This window comes from Lissotriton vulgaris, chromosome 9, assembly GCF_964263255.1.
Source record: "Lissotriton vulgaris chromosome 9, aLisVul1.2, whole genome shotgun sequence".
In the NCBI taxonomy this organism is placed as follows: domain Eukaryota; kingdom Metazoa; phylum Chordata; class Amphibia; order Caudata; family Salamandridae; genus Lissotriton; species Lissotriton vulgaris.
Window position 1 is genome coordinate 491,940,203 of NC_141697.1, and position 22,904 is coordinate 491,963,106.

The 22,904-nt window shown below is 40.2% G+C and overlaps 1 protein-coding gene across 1 annotated transcript in view; it reads right to left on the reverse strand.

Annotated features, from left to right (window-relative positions):
• Nucleotides 1–4,599: 4,599 nt before the first annotated feature.
• The window catches only part of SLC38A6 (solute carrier family 38 member 6), a 360,414-nt gene continuing 342,109 nt past the window's right edge, over nucleotides 4,600–22,904 (reverse strand). The window contains exons 11-14 of the mRNA XM_086937949.1: nucleotides 21,834–21,958; nucleotides 17,676–17,820; nucleotides 17,490–17,584; nucleotides 4,600–7,832 (exon numbers count right to left, since the gene is read on the reverse strand). Of these exons, the coding sequence (XP_086794075.1) occupies nucleotides 7,749–7,832; nucleotides 17,490–17,584; nucleotides 17,676–17,820; nucleotides 21,834–21,958 (449 nt within the window). The 3' untranslated portion in view covers nucleotides 4,600–7,748. The remainder of the gene's footprint in view (nucleotides 7,833–17,489; nucleotides 17,585–17,675; nucleotides 17,821–21,833; nucleotides 21,959–22,904) is intronic.

The window sequence follows — 22,904 nt, forward strand, 5'->3', positions numbered from 1 at the left end:
CAAAATTCATGCTTCACTTTTTGGTGAGCCACCGGGCTTCATCCTGGCCCCCAACCTGGTCTATCTTTATGTCAAATTATTAGATAATCTTTTGCGGAAACACATTCTTTTAATGTATTAATATGCTTATGAAAGCTAGCTGTATCTGACATTGGACACTTTAAATAGCATCCAAGTGCATGTCAGATATCAAGTTGTGACAGAAAAGCACAAATCTCAACCTCAACTCTCAAGAATCAAAGTTCCTCATCACCATTCCCAAACAAAGCTGCAAGCTAGCAACAGAATGAACCAAACAACTTAACAGAGTTGGTTAACATCCATACCCTGCATGGCAAAATCCTTGGACATCATCCTAGATTGAAATCTCAACCTTGACACGCACATCAAAGCAATATCTAAGTCTGCTAATTACCATCTACAAACCCTAAGCAACATCATATACTTCTTTATGATGAATGATATCTGAAACCTAGTCCATGAAATGGACACAGCATAACTTGAATTACAAAAAGCACTTTTCACGAGCCTCTCATTAGCACAACTTACACTTAAACTACCAACTTTTCATGGTAGCCTCATCTCCTCCCCCCTCGCCTTAGCAGTGCACTGATTTGTAACACTAGCTATCAGCTTCTCATCTATGTAAGGGCTGTGCCGCCCTTACCCACGGGTTAAAACCATGCTATACAAACATAAACACATGAGACTACAGCTGTATGCAATATTTTACTAAAAACATTTGACGTCACAACTTTTACCACTGAGGTAAGGATAGAAAAGACCTTGAATCTGGGGTTTAAATGAATGGCTTCCTAAAGTTCGGTCTTTTTGAAAAACTTACTGATTACTAAAATATTTTTTTATTAACTCAAAACAAGGATTTTAGCTACATACCTAAGCAACAGAGAGCCACCAACAGCTTCATGAAGTGACTGCCCATATGTGAGACAAAGAGGAACTTCCTACCAAAGATTAAGGTATAGGGATAGAAGTGTATGAAAGGCCAAATATGTAATTAGATCTGAAGAACAAATATATGTCTGATGACTATCCACTTAAGCAAGAGGTGAAATATTTTGAGTCGGATGAATAAGGATGTGTATACAACGATCACATTATGGTGCAAAGAAAACATTGAAATGGTGAACATAAACATTTTAGTATTTTATTGTTGAAATCAATTTGACATCTAGTCTTGAACAAAGCAAAGTCCAAGTTAAAAATCAAGATTTGGAAGAACACTGATTAAAGATTTCAACAACTTTACACAGTTAATTATCATAAATGAATACTGGAATGGGTGAAAGCATTATAATCATATTATGTTCTCATACCTAGCATTACAGTGAAGAAACATTTCACATCTCCCTAGGTGTCAAACAAAGATCAGAATACATTCTTTAATATACAAGACAACGTATTAATTGGTTAGTGTGTTTAATGTCCGTCAACTGAGAATAACATCTAAAATGAGTGCTTAAGCTACAAAACAAACTTTTTTTCTATACAGCATATACTATTGAATTGGGATCAAAGGGATTAAAGCATTCTCAGAGACACTAATTGAAGTGCATTCAAGCCTACACAAAGTATCTGAAAATTAAAGTTAGGGCCAAACCGGTCATACAGCACCTCAATTCTCACCCTTAAAGTACAACAATGCCACAATTTGTACATTAAAACTTCTGTGATACGAGTTACGTGATGAAGGGTCTTTAGGAAATTTTGGAATTGCCCTTGTTCCTCAATTGTTTTGCCCTGTTTCCGGTACAAAAACCACTCCTTGATTTCAGACCACACAGAATAGAAAGGCTACCTGCCTATTTTTGTGTATTGTGAGTGGAGGAGGACAATGCACCCCTTTGTTGGTTTCTTTTTATTTTTTTTTTCGATGGTAACCTCAACAAGGAGGAGATATCACAAAGAGCTTTCAGCAATGGTTTAGAAAGCACTATAAAACACCAATTTGATACATTTCCTTATAGACCCGTTCGATGCTGATGACGGAACCGCTCCGTCATCAGCAGCGGTTGGGCTGTGCTGATGACGGAGCGGTTCCGTCATGGCCCGGCCGCCGCGCCTGCGTGGCGCTGATTACGTGCCTGCGCAGCACTGATTACGCGCCTGCGCGGCGCGCTCTATTGAGCAGGCGGGGCCATAACGGAACCGCTCCGTCATGAGCACAGCCCAACCGCGGCTGGTGATGGAGCGGTTCCGTCACCAGCATGCGGCCGCCCCGCCCTCTTAGCGCTGCGGCGGAATAGCTGCCGCAGCGATGTGGTTAAACATGTTATATAACCCCACTTTCATTAATATCTTCGGAAAGTAGCATGGAAAAAAAAACATCTTAAACTGTGAAAATCTAACAGATTTTTTTTCAGTAGATGATTGAATATAAGAACTTTATAAAGTGGCAATGCGTGAAATATCCTTGTTGCACATTTAGAATTGTTTGGACAAATGTGATTCAATTTAGTGTGGATTTTTAAATCTACATTTTTTGTTTTCATGCAAGGTAATGGGTTGATTTGCAGATCGGCTATGTATTATCTTCCCTTTTCTTGTGTATTTGTGAGTGTCTTAATACCTATATTGGTACACCCCCATCTAAAGGAGAGTCCATACACATGGTATCTCTTCCTTTGCAACAGCAGCAGTTATACACCTCTTATTTGTGATGTGCAGTAATATTCTACATTGTATAGTGTCTAATGCATACAATTATTTTGTGGTAAACTGCGATTTTGTTTTATAAAAAATAATAAACTTCTCTAAAAGAACATCAACATTGTATGTCAAAGTGTACATGTTACTGTCCTTCCTGTGTGCATTTGAGAGAATAACTGTACATTACTGCTTTTTGGTTCCTGCTTTCTGTCAGCTTGCTAATGGTGTCTGTCTAATGCACTGTTGTTCTATGGAAGGCAGTGTCTCTGTCTGTCCTACACAGATAATTTCTGCCGTTACAAAAGACAACTGAATCATAGTGCATGAACTGATGCTCCAACCTGGTCTAGGGCTTCAAAGAGCACTAATTTTACATGATGAAGTTGATCTAATTTTACATGATGAAGAACTGATGCGGAAAATAATGCTCCAGACGTGTGAAGCGTACATTTCAGTTGCAATGATGATATGTTTTGTTACTAGTATACAAATTAGCATTCTGTAGATTTTAATTCCCTTGTTGAAATCTTTGAATTTGGAATAAGTTAGGCCTACCCTGATGTATCTTCAGACGCTCCCGTTTGAGATTTAGTTTTTTCTGTTCAATACTTTTTACGAGCTGTTTGGGTGTCTAGGAGAACGAGACCTGATTAATTGTATTAATGTTCAAAGTCTTATGAGCAATTATACTGCTTGCTTTTATCAACTATGAATTTGATATTATTGTCTATTGATTTGCATTCTTTTATGGTGAATTTATTTACCAAATAAAGATTAATACTGACAGAATCAGTAGAAACAACAATTGAAAACGCTTCTCTAGTACAGGTGCTGTTCTTGTGTAATCTTCAAACACAGAAAACTGACTTCAGAGAAAATGGGTTTTCTGATTTGCTAGTGGAAGGAACTAATGCACTTAAGAGATGTTGTAGGCAGCATTTTACCTCACCTATCAGTGCAACATTAGGAAAGTGTACATTGTAATATGGCAATGCAAAGACTTGGTATTGGAGATTAAGTATCATGTCTAGTGGTGTAGGGAGGAAAAGGATGTTTTCTACACTATAAATAAATTGTTGTTAAAGACAACACCACAAGTGCCCTATCCTAACCCAATGTACTGGGTGAGTTTGTACCACTCCAGCAAATCCACTCTATCTGCTATTAGCCGGATAGTTTCCACTAGGGAATGTGTGTGTGTCTGTGTGTATGTGTTTCAGAGGGATGGGGGAAGGCACAGATGGTGGGTTCATGGCTGTCGGAGACGGAAGGTCTAATGAAGCCTGCCAAGTGCAGAATGAGATGCCTCTGTCACTTGGCACTTTCCTAGGCGTACGCACAGGTGTTGTTGCCTTTGTAGGGATAGGGTCTTCCAGCTGTACACAATGGGCCTGATTCCCCAAAGACCTCCACACTCATAGCGGACTCTCTGCAGTTGTCAGGGAGTCTCTGCACTCAGGGCAAAATCTCCACAATGAGAATTCTCAATGTGGGATTCCTCCCGAGTACGGAGACTTCCCCACAACTGCAAGGCTCCGCCATGAGAAGAAAGACCTTTTGCAAATCAAGCCCTGAGAGCTTCAAGGATGCAGTCAGTCAGTCAAAATACACTTTATTCGATTTTTGTTAAAATCATAAAAGGCAAGGGAAATACATACATTAAAAACATTTTAAAAATACCCACAATTCATTTTGTTTTTACACAGTGTCCGTAAAAGGATGCACTATGGTGCTGTTTCAGCATGATGCATACAGAGAGCAGGTGCCACGCCTGACAAAGATGCTGTATATTAAATAATCATAGGATAGTGATGATCATGGCACATACAGCCTATTGTAGAGCTTTTTCAGGCTAACTGTTGTCTTCTCAATCTTATGGAATATGGTCAGTAGATTGGGGCTCCATTTCTATGGATACCGCAAAACATCTTTTCTTTTTCTTTCATTTTTGGAACGCAAACTCGATCCAAAGTTATTTGTGCGTTTTACATAAGCAACAGTTACATTACACAAGGCAAGATTATTCTTTTTTGTCTTTTTTGTCTTTGAGGCACGAGGATATTAAGTGATTTGCCCAGAACTGCAGGCTGCTGAGCTGATACCAAGACTGGAAAATAGTTCCACAGTTCCAAAGCCGTCAGCTCTGCCGTAACACCACATCCTCTCCCCTAAAATCTTCTTTTGGTCTTAGCCACATTATGTCGCGACATGCAGCAATTTATTTAACCATAAATAATGAAATCCCAAAAGCAAGCAATGCCCACGTATGATCATCCTGAGTATTTTCCTAACCAATTTGGACCTAAGCTCTCCCCAGTCTATTTTGAGGTAGTATTAACAGAACCCTCCTGTTCTCCATTAGTTGTTCACAAACTTACTAAGCAGCTATTACCTGATCACAGACTTTCCAAATGGTGTATAATACCCTGTCTTGTAATTCAACATATTTCACATTGTTTTCATAGTTAACTCTCGAATATGGCTGTTATGTATTCTTGTGTTAACAAACGTATAGTATTTGCATACTTTACGGTTCAACAAAAAATACGCAAATAAACTAACATGTAGTATTGCAACAGCTTGAAGGTACAGTGTGTGCAAGTGCCATATTAATCACTGTTAGCCATCCGTCAAAAAGGTTACATGCAACAGTTTCCAGTACTGTGAACCACGGTGCGCCTTATCAGAAGAAATAGATTGCACATACGCCTGTGTAAACATACAATGAAACTTCCCTTCATTTTAAACTGTAAATATAGAACACTAGCACCTGTTGTGAAAAAAGCAGCTAAGAATCTCCCTTTGTATTCTTGTAACCTACATATCTAGAGGAAGGATGCTACCATCTACTCCCCCGGAATGCAGAGCAAAAGTAAGCAGTCGAACCAACCTACAGAAGCTGGCGGGCATCATAAAACCCCAAAGTTCAGTATTTATATAGCTCTAACATACTACCTTTTGGACAAATGAGAACATAAGATGACAGTTTAAACTCATTGCTAAATATATTGCATGGCATGGGGTATGTATATGATAAACAAGATAATAGTGTCATCGTTTCCACAGTATCCCTTTAAATCAATTTAGGGGTCCATTGTTGGGTAGGTGCTGTTTTCTACAGTATCCCTTTAAATCCATTTAGGGGCGCAGTTTTGGGTAGGTGCTGGTATAATATGGTAAGTGTTATCTTGGAGAGGTACATTGAATTGAATTAGGAAGAGTGGGGTTCCTCTGTAAGCTTAGTATACAGAGCCTCTTATCTGTGCAGCATGTGAATGGTACATATTTAAAAGGTACTTAGCTAACAAATAATAGACGTTAGTGGAATACCGTTGTAAGAAATGTACAGGGCAAAGGTCGATGTCGATGTTATTGCAACACTGCAGACTAATTAATGTGATCACATCACAGTAACAGAAAATACAACTCTACTGATGTATAGTAGGCCTTTAAATGTGACTGAAATTATTTAAACCCCTCCTTTCCGAATTCCTGTTAAATATCTTTGTATATAACTATTACACATGAAAAAGCATGCCATAAACCCCACAGACAGATCGACTGGGAGGAATATGCCGTTTAATAATGTAGAGTCTGGATTAGAGGCATCATGTCCCATTTGAACCTATGTATTTTTTTAGTCTTGTCCCCTCCTCACGTTCAACAATAGTAATAAATACCATATTACACTCTGTGCACACGCTTGTGCACCAATGCAGCCGTGATAGTGCAGTGATACACTGAGAAACATCAGTTGCCATATGACACAATCAGTACATGCAAATTTGACACAAATGTGAAAAAAGCAGCACATCGCATTTTGTTACAAGCTTGTGACATAGGTGGAACAAGTTTCGAAATCAGAAAAGCAATACAACAACAGCCAACTATTGGGGAACGTATGGCAGCGTAGTTTATCAGAAGCAGATTGTCGTGGTTTTTCGCTGTCTTCATGGAGATTGACAACGTAATGGTTGGGCTACAGATTGCCAACGAAAGAATGCAGTAAGGTTCACTTTTTTGTATTGCATACTATATACAAGGCACAAAGAGCCCTTGTGAGGCTACATTTCCTTCAATGCTCATTAATCAGTTTAGTATTCATTTTCATTGCAGTAACTGAAGCTACTTTGGAAGACTACCAGCACTGTCCACAATAATTGTGCCTAATGCTAATTTACAGGTGACAATGCCCAAAGTTTTGCTCAGTAGGATGCAGCCAGCACGGACATATCCGCGTGCCGAATACCAAGGCTGTGTGTTCTTGATTGTTACTCATGCTTCTTCAATCAAACACCAGATACTCCCTGTTGCTTTATCTCACTCTTTCCGGTTCTTTTCCATCCCTGCTTTATTTTGTTGGCACTATTTTTCTTTGTCGGTCTTTCTCTTCCTCCAGCTTTGTGTTTTTCTCTCTTCTGCTCGGGGGGAAATCTGACGAGGGAAAACAAGTGGTCGCCCTCAGAAATAAGTAGGGTGCGCCCCACCTGCAAACACTGGCTAAAATTAAGCACTGGTTGTGCATCACAACAAAAGCCGTACGTAAGTCGAAGGTACTGCTGTCAGCATCGTACTTTGAAGGAAGAGCAATACTAGGCTACTCAGCAAAAGTCCCACAAGATTAAAAGAAGTGCATTAGAGAGCTGCCCAATGGGCCGGCTTCATTGAGACGTTCAAGTTATGTTTTGTTGTAGAAAAATAAAATACGTGCATAGGACTGCATTCTCGTGTGCCCTTCTAGAAAACCCGCATTGGCCAAGTACACTTGAATGGCAGGATGTGACTTTAGGGAACACCACAGAGTCAGAAGAAAGGTGTCCTACAAAACAAGTAGGGTAATAATGCTACATATATTAGTATATCCATAAACTGGTTTCGATTGCACTATTTATTTTGTACGATTGTAAACGTGATGTAAACATAGAAATATAAACCGCCTGTGTCGTGGGTCCTTTTCTCATTTAGGATCTGTGCAGTGGAAAGAACAAGTTTCTGCAGATTCCCACTCGCTGTTTGGCCACCTTTGCTTGCACGGAGGTTGCCCAAATCCCGCCGAATGGGCTGCCCAGGTGATGCCTTCATTCCTTGTTAATCCAATTCAAGGTGATTAGGGTTAGACTGGAGACACCGACGCAAATGCCAAAAGCAAGCAATGCCGAGGCCTGCGGAGACAAAGAGAAAACAAACACAAATGAACGCCCTGTGCCAGGAACCAATTTACACTTCTGAGAACAGCCATTAAGTCCTTCGCTAAGTAAAGGAATCACACCCTCCCTTTGTTGATGAGGATTTAAAAGGTGGGATGCGAATTCCCCACTTGTGAAAATAAACACATTCTCCAGAGTCGGTCCCCACAGTATAATCTGTACAGAGAGTTCCAAAAACCCTTCAAATGGGCATTTCTGGCTCATTAGAGCACAAACTGAATTCCCATAAAAGAAAAAATCACAGCAGCTCTTAAACAAGGTCACGTGACACTGCATCTGTGAGCACATTTAATAAGCCTTGGCGTCCAGCTGCGTTAAACAGAGAGGTTCCAAAATAGGTACTATTAATATCGAGCATTGGGATACGTGGGACCTCCACAATGTTCAGAGACATAAAACAAAGGATATAATAAAAAGAGGTGAAAAGCGTCGCGTTTCAAAAGCCAATAGCATTGTGGGGTTATTCTCAACCACACAGCAAGCCACATTCTCTGCAAGCGCACATAGTTAGTGCATGTGAAGCAGACATCTCTAGTTTTCCGGGGCCCATTCTAGGACTAGTAGTAGTCCTGTAGCTCCAAGTATATAACCAGGACTACAAGCCCCAGAATGCAAAGAAAAAAACCTGGGCTGGAGGAGGCGAGGAGCTACTCAAGCATGGATTTGGGAAACTTAATCACTCTGGTGAATTGGTCTATCACGACCATCCCTGCAAGTTAGAAAATGAAGTGCGACTAGAAAGGGACTCTACGAATCTGCAGAAATATGGTCTTCGTGATATTTCAGGCAAATGATATCACTTGCCTCAACTCAACATTTTTGTAGATGTAGGCCACAAAGCTGGACGCAAGACCGACATTTGTAAACACGGAGTCTAAGTATCCAATTACAACAGGATAATCTTTTTCCTTCATGGCAGATTTTTACCTATTGTTAGCATGTGGTTAGGGTGGACTGCAACTAATGAAGGGGAGGCGACTGGAAACTTAGCGTACATCTGCAATATCGTAAATTTGTGGGTATTAACAAACATTCACAACAGTTTATCAACCACATTTGCACACTTAACATTAGAAGTACAATTTGCTTGTGTAATTGGACTATAAAGTGTAGCAAACATGCCCGTATGGAGTGACAGGGAAGGCATTTCCCCACACAGAATACTGTTTTCATCCTGGAATGAAAAGGCTTGTTTATTTTGTATAGCGCACCCTGCATAACTGAATTGCTTCTTATTGCTGGCAAGACAGCAAGCGGTGAATCAGACCAATGGGTGGGGGGCGGGGGGATTATTGGTTAAGGAGGGAGTTCGGGGGGGGGGGGGGGAATCAAAGAGAGGAATAACAAGCATTGGAAATGCAATAGGTCTCGCATTAGGAAAGTTTGAGCTATTGGTCTTATAAATGACTATTTTTTTTATTTATGTTTTTTTTTTTTTAAATAGCTAAGTTAATAGCTTTGTCATTTACAATGCCAATAGTTATAACTTTCGCAAATGTGACACCTATAGCATTTGAAATGCAACATGTTTTGTATTTACGTGACTTAGATGTATTGATATTACAAATAACAGTGGCTTTTAATTTTTTAAAATAATTAATACTTAAATAATTTATTTAATTTGTAATGTCAATAGCTTAAACTTTTCTAAATAACTTTTGTGAAGATTATGTTCAGTGTTTTTTATTGTGACGAAAATCCAAGAACAGAAGTGAAATAATAACATCGTAATAAATCTTGAAAGCTTGAAAACAGCTTGAAACATTGAAAGAACATATTTGAACCAGTGATGCTGTGGTGGTGCTGAGTGATGCTGTGGTTGCGCTGAGGGATGCTGTGGTAGTGCTGAGTTATGCTGTGGTGGTGCTGAGTTATGCTGTGGTGGTGCTGAGTGGGAGATTGGGAGAGGGAGAAAAAAGAGAGCAGGGAGAGGGTAAAGAGAGGGATAGAGGAGAGAGAGAGGAGAGAGAGAGGAGAGAGAGGGGGAGAGAGGAGAGAGAGAGAGGAGAGAGAGGGGGAGAGAGGAGAGAGAGGGGGAGAGAGGAGAGAGAGGCGGAGACGGGGAGAGAGGCGGAGACGGGGAGAGAAGAGAGGGGAGAGAGGGAGAGGGAAGTGAGGGAAAGGGAGAGAGGGAAAGGGAGAGAGGGTAGAGGGAGAGAGGGAGGGTAAGAAGAGATGGGGAGGACGATAGCGAAGGACAGGGGGAGAGGGGAGGGAGGGAGAGAGAGGAGAGCAAGCAGAGGGGGAGATGGGGCTGGGGAGAAAAAGGAGAGCAGGGGGAAGGTAAAGAGAGGGAGAGAGGAGAGAGATGGGGAGAGAGAGAAGGAGAGGGTGAGAGAGGAGAGAGGAAAGAGGAAAGTGCGGGAAAGGGAGAGAGGTAGACGGAGAGAGGGAGAGTGAGGGAGTGAGGGGAGGGAGAGAGAGGGAGGACGAGGGAAGGAGGGAGAGGAGAGGGAATGGAGAGAGGGAGAGAGAGAAAGAGGAGAGCAGGGAGAGGGATAGAGGAGGAGAGAGTGAGAACCATGTTATCGACTCCAGCACCATGAAATACCAGGAAGGCACGTTTGGTTTAGGAGCTTGATGCATAATAAAAAACAAGCACACACGTTACAACTATGGGAGGAAGTAAGCCATCACAAGTGCAGGTGAGTCTGAAGTCCATGTAATGCAATACATTCAAAATAAACATGGTTGTGGTTGTTGATTACTTCTGTATTTTAAAAGTTTATCAGTATTGTTAGAGTGATAAATATGCTTTGCGAGGACACACTGGATACCCGTAAAACTTATTTTACCTCTCAGATCTCCACAGATGTTGATATTCAAACCAAAAAAAAAAAAAAGACTCTGCGTGTATTCATGAACATCTCACAAAAACTGTATCGATGGAAGGGCTTCTGCTAAGCTGTTTAGTGATTGCAAAATTGAAGGACAGGGAGAAATATGCAACAAGCACACTTGAAAGAAACCTCTAGACACAAAGAGGCACTGAAACTCTCAAAAGGACACCAAGCCTACTAGCTGTGAGGGAACCATTTCTATGTACGATTGGTGCATGTCTGGGTCACTGGGTGTGTTTTAGCCAATGACTGTGTAAGTTATATTACACACTTGTGTGAGTGATTGTGCAAGTGTGTGACAGGTCAATGAGTGGCACGGAAGAAGACAGTTTTAATGAGACAGATCCAATTAATCCTGACCCAGTTTTGCCCAGTGGGAGTAATGAAACTACTGGAGGACAAATGATTTATGACAGCACACGTGATACTGCATGTACTAAATCTAAATCTGGAAGAATTGTCAGGATGCCGAAATGTTTTGGAGATTATGTACTCGAATAGTGTTTATTTCTGTACATGTCAAAGTTACCTTCCATGTTTTATTGTGGAAAAAGGGAGATGTTGAGAATTGTTCTTGTATTGTGTAGTGAAGAATCTGTTTTCACTCTTTACTGCTGCACGAGACATACGTCATCTCCGAATGTTCGGAGATGACTTATGTGACGTCACAGCTGTCACAGACGCTGTGCCCGCTATGCCACTGATGCACATCGACCTACAGGCTCCTTGTGGGCCCTTGTATGAGCTTGTAATAAACTTTACCTTGAATTTCTCCGTTCGTCAATCTATCTTCCCACTACACCGAGGTAAAGGAAGAAGGGCTGTAGAGGAAAGAGCACAGTGGTATGAGGAGGTGGGAAAGAGGGCATTGGATGGATGCATATGGCTGCATATGAGCAGCAGATTATAGTGTGCCCCAAAGAAGAGTACGTGTCGTTATTGAGAACTATATTGGCATGTACACACAACACGCATACCCCTGCTGAATGTTATTGTTATGGGGCATACATTTCTTTTAATATTGGCGGAGCGAAAGGAACACCGTCAATACAGTTCTAAAAAAATGTAAACAAAAAAAACATACCGAACCGCTTCTAATTGGACCTAAAAATCAACACAACAAGGGGTGCGTCTGAAAGCTCGAACTTTAAATGAAGAAAAAAAAACGAAGATAGGCCTACAACCCATGCACGTAAAGCAACGGAAGGGAAGTGTATTTTAAGTAAAAAAAAGCGGCCATCTTGAAGCTATTTCCTTGATATTTGTAACACTGAACGGAGCACGTACTAATGCCACGATTCAAAACGCAAAAACTGATTTTGAACTGGTAATAAAATATAATTAAGTCGAAATGGAAAATAAAGTATTATGGACGCACCGTCAATACAGTTCTAAAAAAATGTAAACAAAAAAAACATACCGAACCGCTTCTAATTGGACCTAAAAATCAACACAACAAGGGGTGCGTCTGAAAGCTCGAACTTTAAATGAAGAAAAAAAAACGAAGATAGGCCTACAACCCATGCACGTAAAGCAACGGAAGGGAAGTGTATTGTAAGTAAAACAAAGCGGCCATCTTGAAGCTATTTCCTTGATATTTGTAACACTGAACGGAGCACGTACTAATGCCACGATTCCAAAAGCAAAAACTGATTTTGAACAGGTAATAAAATATAATTAAGTCGAAATGGAAAATAAAGTATTATGGACGCCTACTTTGATGGTTAATATGCAGCATTCTTGTAGCACAATTTTTTTCGCCTCAAACTATGAATACAATCAACAAATAGCAAACAAGGAGGAGGCAGCGAGTCAAAACGGAGGGCATTGCTGTGGGGAGGGGGGAGGAGAAATGCGACGCGACATGGCAGGCAGGGGAGGGGGCGGAGCGGGGGTGTGGGAGGAGTGCGGGAACAGACGGCGAGGGGAGGAGAGTAGGAGGAGGAGAGTAGGGGAGGCACGGCCTAGCGGCCGTGCAATCAAGAAGTGAGGGGGCGGGAGAGTAGGCAAGGCAGGCGGCTGGGGGCATGTGCACGCGCTTTTAAGCTCAATGCGCATGCGCATTGAGCTTAAAAGTCACGGGCACTGCAAGGAATCGCCACGATTCCTTGCAAGTTGGATAAAGAGTGGATAAGCCCCCATAGTCTCGCTTGCTCGATGCGCATGCGCATCGACAGGCGAGACCTAAAAATGGTTTTCATCTGTTTTCTGAATGATGTGCATTCAGAGATACTTAGGTGTTCAGGCAAGTTGTTCAGGCATAGACTAATGTCTACTCGTTTTAGGGACCACAAGGGAATTTAGGTTTTTATAGCTGAGTGGCCTGGCCTGGGTGTACCACTGATTTTGTTATACAGGTATTTAGGTGCTGAGCCATCAAGGAATTTGAATTTGAGTGAGAGCGCCTTGAAAGTAATCCTGTTCTGTGCCACCAGCCAGTGGAAAGTCCTGCAATGCCGGGTGATGTTTTATTTTTTCACCAGGTCATAGGTGAGGTGTAGAGCAGTGCTTTAGACCTTTTGAAGTCTTTTAGTTTGGGGCGCAGGTAGGCATATACGTACCTGCTTTAGTTTCACAGGCACTTTAATAGATCTCCGACTATCAAGGGGTGGTTTTCTATGAATATATATAACAAAGAGGTCTTGAACAATTTTAGTTGGCGGAATGAGGATTTCACCACTGCCCTGATTTTGGAGTTGAGGCTTAGGTCAACATTTCAGAGGGTACCTAGGTTTTTAGCCTTAGTTTTAATAAGCATAATTTCTCAGAAGAAAACTCAAAGTGGACAAATGGTGTCAATTGTCTTCAGGAGTTTGGGGTACTAATACTAGGAGTTCCGTCTTAGTGTCATTGAGCTTTAAGGCTGTAGTGACTCTTCCAGGTCTGAACTGCTTTCAGGTCTGTACATACATCTTAATTTGGGTCTCTAAATCTGTGACACGAAAGTATGTTTGCATGCCTTCTGCACAGACATGGAATACGAAGTTGAGGCAGTGAATGAGCTCCATTAGGAGCTTTGCCACATAAATGTTGAGGAGTAAGTGCGGCAATGGAGGACCATGGAGTACTCCGTAGATCACTGGGCAGGAGGAGAGGCAAACCTTCCACATTGAACTTATTGTGAATTCCTTTTGAGGAAGGATTTGAACCATTCAAGTGATTTATCTGTTGCAAGGGACACTGACTGGGTCAGATACTGAAGTATGTGTAAGGGAATTTATAGGTGCACAGTATCAAAAGCAGCAGACATGTCGAGGAGGATCAGCATGCTAAGTGAACCTTGATCAGCCATTTATAGGATGTCACAGCATGTATTTAAAATTGATGTTTTGGCCTCATGTGGGACAGAAGGCAGATTGGGTAAAGTTCACTAGGGTTGGCACTGAATCTCAAAAGTGACTGCTTTCTCCATAATTTCAGAAATCCGTGGGAGGCTTGCAATAGATGGTAGTTGTTCCGATCAGCAGGGACAAGAGTGGGTGACAACAGAGTGTTTTAGAGTAGTCAGCATTTTCCTTAGATATAGGCATCTGTTTATGAATGTAGTTTTGGTTGGATCAAGTGACTCCAGATGTTTGAAGGTGGTGTCATCAGGGCAAAGGCCACATGGGTTCTGATTAGGTTTAAGTACATGGAGCGAGGAGATGGTATAGGTCTTTGGTATTTGTGTGTAGCTGAATGCTTGAGATGTTGTTTCTTTCTTTGTGATCTGAGTGGAAGTCATGAAACTGGAGGAGACTTTGGGGCAGCAGAGAGGTTAGAGCAAATATTTAGAACTTTTTCTAAGGGTCAATGTAGAAATGCACATTTCCTACCCACTACTACATGATCTACACTATGGGCAGTAATTAAGGGACTAGGAACATTATCAAAAATCTATGACTTCTCCAGATGTTTCCAAGACATTCTCTTGGATTTTGTGAATTGTGAATCCTGAAAAGAGCTGAAACCTGTGCAATCATAGCCAAAACCCTTAGGGGCTGAATAGGATAGGGTAGGGTCGGACCGCTGCCCGCTATCACGGCAGTCAGGAGGCTGCCCGACAAGCAGGTGGCAATCCGACCGCCCAATTATGATGTGACAGGTGGTCTGACGGTCGCCAAGTGCTCCTTTACATGGCGGCTTGTGCTGCAGCCCAGAAAAGGTGCTGCAGCACAAGCCGGTGTGCAAAGAAGCACTTCCTGCACATTCATGCACCATGTATCATGCACCATATGCACCATGTGCTGCATGGCCTACGGTGCTTGGGGGCACAACATATGCCCCTGGGCCACTTTGCCCTGGCCCATGAGTGACAAGGGCCCTATTTGGAACCCCCACAATCAGTGTTCCGACAGCCTGTACATGGCGGGGTTTCAGTCATTAATAGGTTGTCTAAAAGGGATATCCAAATCCAGACTGTGGTGCCTGGCTGGGTACTGCCACCATTAAGAGCCATGACTCTGACCGTCGCTAAGTCAGGATCTGAGATCCTGGAGGAGGCGGCGGTGTGGACTCCGACCGCATTGTGTCGGCCTGCCAGCATCATTGAAATGCATACAGTAAGTAACTGCAAAGGCACTGATGTTGGAGGGTTTCTGAGCCGTGGCAAAAAAACTCTGGTAAGGCAGAACTATTTCAGCCATTGGCTCTTACATGTGGAGCAAATCGGTCCTTAAACAGACATTAGAAAATAACCATCTGAAAGTCTGCCACAAAAGTAAACCTATGCTCTTGAGGGAAACATTCAATATTTTTCAAGTGTATTATTTTATACTTCTGAACCAGGGATGTTACAACGTCCTTGGATACACCATGTACCCAGATCGTTCAGCATCATGTAACAAACATTGGTAAAGCCAATAGGTCTCGCCTATAGAAGAGCTATTGATTTTGCCAATGTATTTTAGCCATTTTGTACAATAGCGTGGGTGCTGCTATTCAGCATAGCTGAAGCTTAGTGGTGTGGAGGGGCACAGAGTGGCACAAAGTGGTATAGCTTGGAGTGGAGTAGTGTTGAATATGCATGGTGTGGTAGCACTCTGCCAAAACAGACAACACATTTTCAATTGAAATGACCATTACATTTGCAGATTTTAATGATAAAATACAGAACACAAATTATGTGTGGAAATAGCACCACCTAGTGTACTGACTTGATTTGATCATATTTCCCGCTCACTTCAAAATGAAAAACCATTTGATTCATTTGTGCTTTCCTAATTCTGATATATTCAGAAATATCTGCAGTTCATTCACAGGCATTTAAATGTTGTTAAAGACCTGGCATCTTTTGCCATGTTTCCCCAGGCTTTTTGCTTTCTGACCTTCTGTTTTTGATGGTATGCTGGGCCTCGTTTTTTGCGAGTTGAGTGTCTCTTTGCACTTTCTCACTGCTGTTTAGTGTTAAAGTGCAAGTGCTCCTACTGTAAACTGTTTTATGATTGGTTCTCGATGAGTGGCTTATTTGTTTCACTGGGAAGTCCCTAGTGCGTGAACTGTGTATGTCAAGGCACTGTAAATCAGATGCTACTAGTGGGCTTGCAGCACTGGTTTTGCCACCCACACAAGTAGCCTTTCAAAGGTGTCTCAAACCTTCCACTGCAGAGTCTGAGAGCAGTTTTTACTGCCATGCCGACCTGGAAAGTGCACCCACTTGCCAGGCCCTAACCTTCCAAATCTCTTACTGTAAGGCACCCCTCAGGTATGCCCAAGGTACCCCTATGGACAGGGTACATTGTACGTGAAAGGTGGGCCATGTACTGGTGTGATTTACATGTCCTGGTAGTGACTGTGTATTTTGTTTTTCACCATGGAAAGGCTGCCTGTCCCATTGACTATCATGGGAGTTGCACTGTAACATTTTACCACCAAAATTTTCCATTGGGAAAAAAATAGAGGATTGGAGTTTAGGCTTCCCGAACTCCTAATTTAAGAATACATCTCTTAGTAAAGATGATTTTTATATTGTGTGTTTAAAACTGACACTTTTAGAAAGTGGGCATTTTCTTGCTTAACAGTCCTGTGTGCCTCTGACAGTTTGTGTATTCATTGTTTGGATTGAGTGACAGGAGCTGGGGATGTGTATTCACACTAGACAGACACAAGGTGGAAGTTGAGGTGTGTCCTGCCTTTCCTGGGGGACTCCAACAAGAAGTCTTTTTGCAACCAGAGAGATATGCTATTTGGTAGGCTTCAACCTAAAAATTTACAAGTATTACATGTAAATGTAACATGTAAATTGATACTTGTATAGCGCACTACTCACCCGCAAGGGTCTCAAAGCGCTTGTACGAATACTGCTGTGGAACCCATCCTGGCTTTCCCTGTGAGGCGTCCACTCCTGGGCACCCCCAAGGTGGAGGCATGGCATCCTTAGCGCTGTGGGGGCCGTTGTGGAGATTAAGCAAGCTATTGCCCAGAGTTGCAGAGTTGGACTCCATGATTGGAATAGGCACCGAGGCGAGAATGATCAGGTCCGTGGAATTTTGAGCCCAAGACCCGCTGAGGTGGGGAATTGAACCCTGGTCCCGGGGTAGACCTCTGCACCAGGGTCTGCCGCTCTAATCATTGAGCCAGACTTCTCCACATAATACCACTTAACTCAAAGTACGGCAGTGACAGGATAAAAATTGTGAAGAATTTTATGAGAGGTTAATGATTGACCATGTTAACAAAAACAAACACAACTGGGTAGCAACTAAGATCGGATGCTCTGGTTTGTATTACAAACAGAAAATGTGTCTTTCTCAAGAGATGTAAACAAAGCCTACTTTAAAGAAAAACTACATACCCCACACTTTTGTCGTGACAGACAATCCTCTCTGCTAAGTTTCAGATAAAATAAGCTGGGAAATACAAACAGCAAGCATGTTGACGTGGTGGACCCTACAAGAGAAAATAAAAGCGATAATATACACATTGAATCATCCAGGTGCCTCTGCAAAATGATCAGATTTTCTCTGAACTGCAAACTTACCAATTACTCCAAACACATTGCTAATGTCCGGCACATATAAGGCAAGTAACACAATAATTATGTTCAATGCCAATGTGACAATAATGTGGCGTACACAGGAGAAAGGATAACTTGAAAAACACATCATCATAAAAGCCTTCCTTGCCTTAAAATAGAGAAAGAAAAATTGATTAATCTAAGAGAAAACAGAATATTACATATAAAAACAAATTAGCCTAGTCTTTTACGGGTTTTAGGGATTTAACTCCTATTTATTGGGAAGTACTGACACAATTTCTTATTGTGATAGTCCCCATTGTTTTTTCACCTCTAGCAGTTTCACTATTGTCTTGTATTAGTCTATAACAAGTCTTCTCAAACTAGACTTTAGAGGCCATGGCTTGTATGGTGAGGATAGATCAATTAGTTAACTATTCTGCTATTATTTCTGCCTGCAGCAGATGTTCTCAACTATTTAGTAGAAGAGTATTAGGAGTTTTGCAGATGTTATAAGCCAAATGGTTGTGCAAGAAAAATTCATTATCAACGACAACCAGTAAAACAACACTGTAAACAACAAAAGCTGGGAGAGGAGATGGGTACATGCTGCAGTGTTTCAAATTACAATCCCACCAGCAAAGCTTAGCAGTTTATAATGTTTGTCACTTTCGGCTTCAGAAAGACTGGTCTCCATAATTAAACAGAATTATCAAAAACACAAAGCTCAAAACAGGAATGCTCACACACCAATATTTAAAAAATGTATTTAACACATAACTATAAAGTCAGCAAAAATTGATCTGAAAACTACAACCAGGCCAAATTCATCTCTACACACTAAACACACAAGGAGGGGAGTACCCCTCCAACTATCTGATTCACCATATGAAATATGCTATGAAATAAGCAATGTAAATATTGGTTCCCTATGCTCCAATATTCCTCACATAAATGACATTAGTTTATCAGTTGAAGGCGCTGACCAAGTGCTCTTGAGTTCTAGCCCCAAATCAGTAAGCAATAATCTATACCAACATGTCTGACAATACACAATAAGGCAACAAAAAATTTATCAATAGTAAATGCTTCATAAGAAAGCTTATTGTCTATTTTGGAATAACGTTTGTAAGAAACTGGAGAATGTTGATGATTATGAGAACTACTTTACATGGTCTGCTTCAGAAATAAAAGGATATTGAGGAAGTGCAAGTATAATGTGTTTATTAGTTCTAAAAAACACAAGATTTAAAAGTTATATTTTACATCAGCTCAGGATAGTGATACCATTAAAGATAACTCCAAAACCTCATGAAATATTTAAAAACAAAATGGTGAAACTGCAGCAACTCTAGTGAATATCAAAATACATTACATGTTGTTAGATAAGAATGATCAGAAGGCTGGAGTAGAATATGTCGGGGTAAACTCATTGGGATTTGCATACCACATGATTTACAAAAATTCTTTCAAGAGGGGTGAGAATCACTATCTTTTATCAAACTGTGTACCTGATAACTATAGGGAGAGTTTAGTGACAAAAGTGAAATGGTAAGAACAATTTGAAGCAAGAGGAAATACAATTATCATAGGAGGGGTCTTTGTGTAAGGTGCTTACATTTCCTAAAACTTAAGAATTCTTCCAGTCCTTTTTTCCATTGCTTTTAATTTACTCATCCATGTTTCACACTATTGTGGCACTTCAGCATTTTCTTGAATAATCCTTGTGGAATTTATGAACTTTAGCGTTGGAGAAAATATCACCTTTTGTGCAGGTCTAAATTGCTTCCAAAAATACTTGCAAACTTTATGTATCAGATAGTCAGGAACTTGATTCTTTACAAAAAAAACTCAAGGGCAATTTCCCCTACAAATTTGCTTGCAAACAACTAGACAACTAAAGAAGCTTAGAGAACACATGTCTTTTAAAGCAATAGGTAGCCATTGGAAAGCCATTTATTCTCAATTGAAAATGAAAATACTTGAATGATATCAGCAAATTAAATCAGTACACTTCTTCCTTAAGGAAATACTTTTTACTTCCCCTTTTGCTCTATTTTGGGGTGTATGAATATCGTGGAAATATTTATAACTGCAGCAACCGGAAGAATGTGCATTGGAATGCAAAACAGAGTTTCAGAAAGCATTCTAAGCATCCAAAAAGTCACAACTTTGAAAAAAGTTTGGAGAAAATTCTACTTAAAAGTAAATCGGAGAGCAATGACACCTATGGTATATGTCCTTCAACTGCAATGGATCAAAAGGATTCCATCCTATTAAACTAAGGTTGAATATCCTGAATCTAGGAAACAGTATGAGAACCAGTATATGAAAACTTAAATTTCATTCTAAATAACAAAAGGTTTCTCTGAGATGCAGCAGACCTTAGCTCATAGGGAGGCCCCAGATTCCAAGCAAATGTGAAAAAGGCTTACAAGCTTTGTTCTCTGATATTGGAAATGTGTTTTTTCAATATTCTTGAATAGCCAAGTAAACACAAATGTGTACCTATGCATGTTATTCAAAAAATCTCACTGATGGGAATTAATTGTCATTTGTATGCAGGATTATTTTCATATTTTCTTTTTGTAGTCAACATGCATTTGGTGGCATGTCCACTGAGAATTTATGTTTTCCTTTCATTTTCATAGTTTCTACAACATACACAGACATCATACTTTTATCTTTGTAGAGCATTTACAAACTGTAAAACAATATGCCATTTCTCATTGAATGAACTTGCACTTTTGATGTTTAATAGTAGTGCAAGGTCACCACACGATCACATTCCCAGAAGTTTGCAGCTCGGAACATTAAAAATAATATGGCATGAACAAGTAATCCATTGTTATCAACTGGGGATCACATAAAGGGGAGGTGATAAAATAATGGGAAAAAATGCATGAGATTTTATTGTGATCTCCTTGGGTAGTATTAACTCCTTTTATTACCCCACACTTTGGCAAAATACACTAACAAAGCTGTCAGAAGTGAAAAGCAAAAGTGGTAGATTGTAATTCAAAGTAACTTTTCAACTCGGCTGTGCAGTATTACAACAGCTAATAATACAAAAAGTAGAGTATTTGTGCCTACAGCATTAAACAAAAAAGGAAACATGAATCAAAGGTTTGATGAATTAATGTTAAAAGTATATAAAGTGGTCTGAAGAATTACCTGCAAAGCAGAAAGTGGTAATCCATGTTTGTATGTACACAAAGGATATATAGTGCCTACAAGTTTTATAAACGAATAATAGAGCCAAAATCCTTTGTAAAGTTAGATATTTTCTACAAAACACACCAGAAAATTGTCACACATAGACATTTTTTCCTTTATGAAACTCACAATTAAAGAAAAAGAAAGGCCTAATGTGGCCAGGGAGAAGGGGGAGGGGGAACTTTGAAAGAACTATTCTCCAGTACCACTTGGTATTCCTCTGTGCTGTTCCCCCAAAAACCTCAGTCTGTGTTATGTTCTTACTGAACTTATGCTGTCATTATATCAAACTAAGAAACTAGGACCCAAATTATTGCAATGGTAAAATCGTCGGAATATTGAAAATAAAGATAATAAACAGGTGCTTTAGAGGCAGAAAACTATAAGTCCACACAGCATGGCAGATTAGTAACAAAATACAAACAGCAATAGTGACAACAATGGACAAATGATGAAAACTTAAATTTGGCATCTGTTCTATGGGTCAATTGAGGGTAGGCTAAATGGGAAATGACAGGAATACAAATTAAAGCTAAGCACTCTTCCATCCTTTTTGTTCAATAAAATGTTATTGACAATATCGAAAAATATACTATAGAATTTAGAAATCAAACAGAGATTCAAATTTATCTAGAAATATGTGGGAAGAGATCCAGCTATTCGTGTTTTTTAAAATATATTAGTCTAGGACTAATGATTATCAAATCCACTCTTTCTATCAAATCGCAAGCAAAACTTTAGAAGGATATTGACAGTGTGAACGGTCTGCAAAGGAAGTCGAGGAAGCAAGCCAACTTAATAAGCAGGTAACCCTTTAAGCATTTTGCCTATTCTATTTACTTTCTCCTAGGTCCTCGAATAATAGAGTCCTTTTCTTGCAACTTAAAAATATGTACAGGGCAAAACATATGTTTTATAATTTAGCAAAAATGTCTATGTAAATAACATGTGCTGTTTACTACTTACAGGGAAGTGTATTAGCGGAACCGTCAAAAGAACAGCTAATAATATGACCAATCTCACAGTAATGATGAGAGCATCATGTGGCAGATATGTGCTGTATCCTTCAAGTAGTTCTGACTTCACCTTTTCTAAAACAAACAAAACATATCATTAGATGAATATTGAGAGGTTTCTAAACCAGATTTGGTTCACCATGACAGTACGTACAGGGCTAGGTTAACATCTTAACAGGAATATAAAATTAATATCCAAGTAGTTTTAAAGGGCTATATAGTATGTGAGAGCATAAGATTACACAAAATGAAGTCTGACAATTGACACCAAAATCATCCTTCCAATTTTGAAAGGGCGCAGACTGACAAGATAGGCCACAATGACCTTACTGCTAAACCCCAGAAATGAGATAGCTGAGGAACTGTGATCAAACTGTCTGATTGCCAGTCCTTCTGCTGCAAATTGGCAACTTATTTAGAAGAAAGGCAAATTAAACTTGTGGCAGCTAAAATGATTGAATTCACTCTTAAAATAAATAGAAGCAGACACATAGATTTGTCAACCACAAATAGAATTTTACAGAAACACATATGAAACAGGAAAAATAGTGAGACTTTAATGTAGAAAATTAGAATAGTAATAGGAAAAAAAATACTTCTAATATGTTTCTAAAATATCAGGGCTATTCACTTGAAGATGTTGGGAGCTAGTCATAAAGGTAACTTACACTCGTAAGCAATTCACACGTGTAATTTACTCCTACACTTTAGAACAACTTTATTACTTTTGGCTATTCATAAAATGTAAGTATAAAGTTCATTAAAAGTGTATACCTACATGTCTCTACCCCTTGAGTTTAGGGGAATAATCATAATTTACAGCTGTATAGTTACAATACGTAACTTACAACCATATTTTATGTCTGGTGGTACCGCCGCATTCGGGGTGGAGACTGCATGGCAGTGAATAGGAGAAGTCCACATGTCAGTGAATAAAAGATGTCTGCATGGCTGTGAATAGGAAGCTATTTACACCCAAAAGTAAATCAGAAGCATCTGGCACCCCACATGCACCAACTCA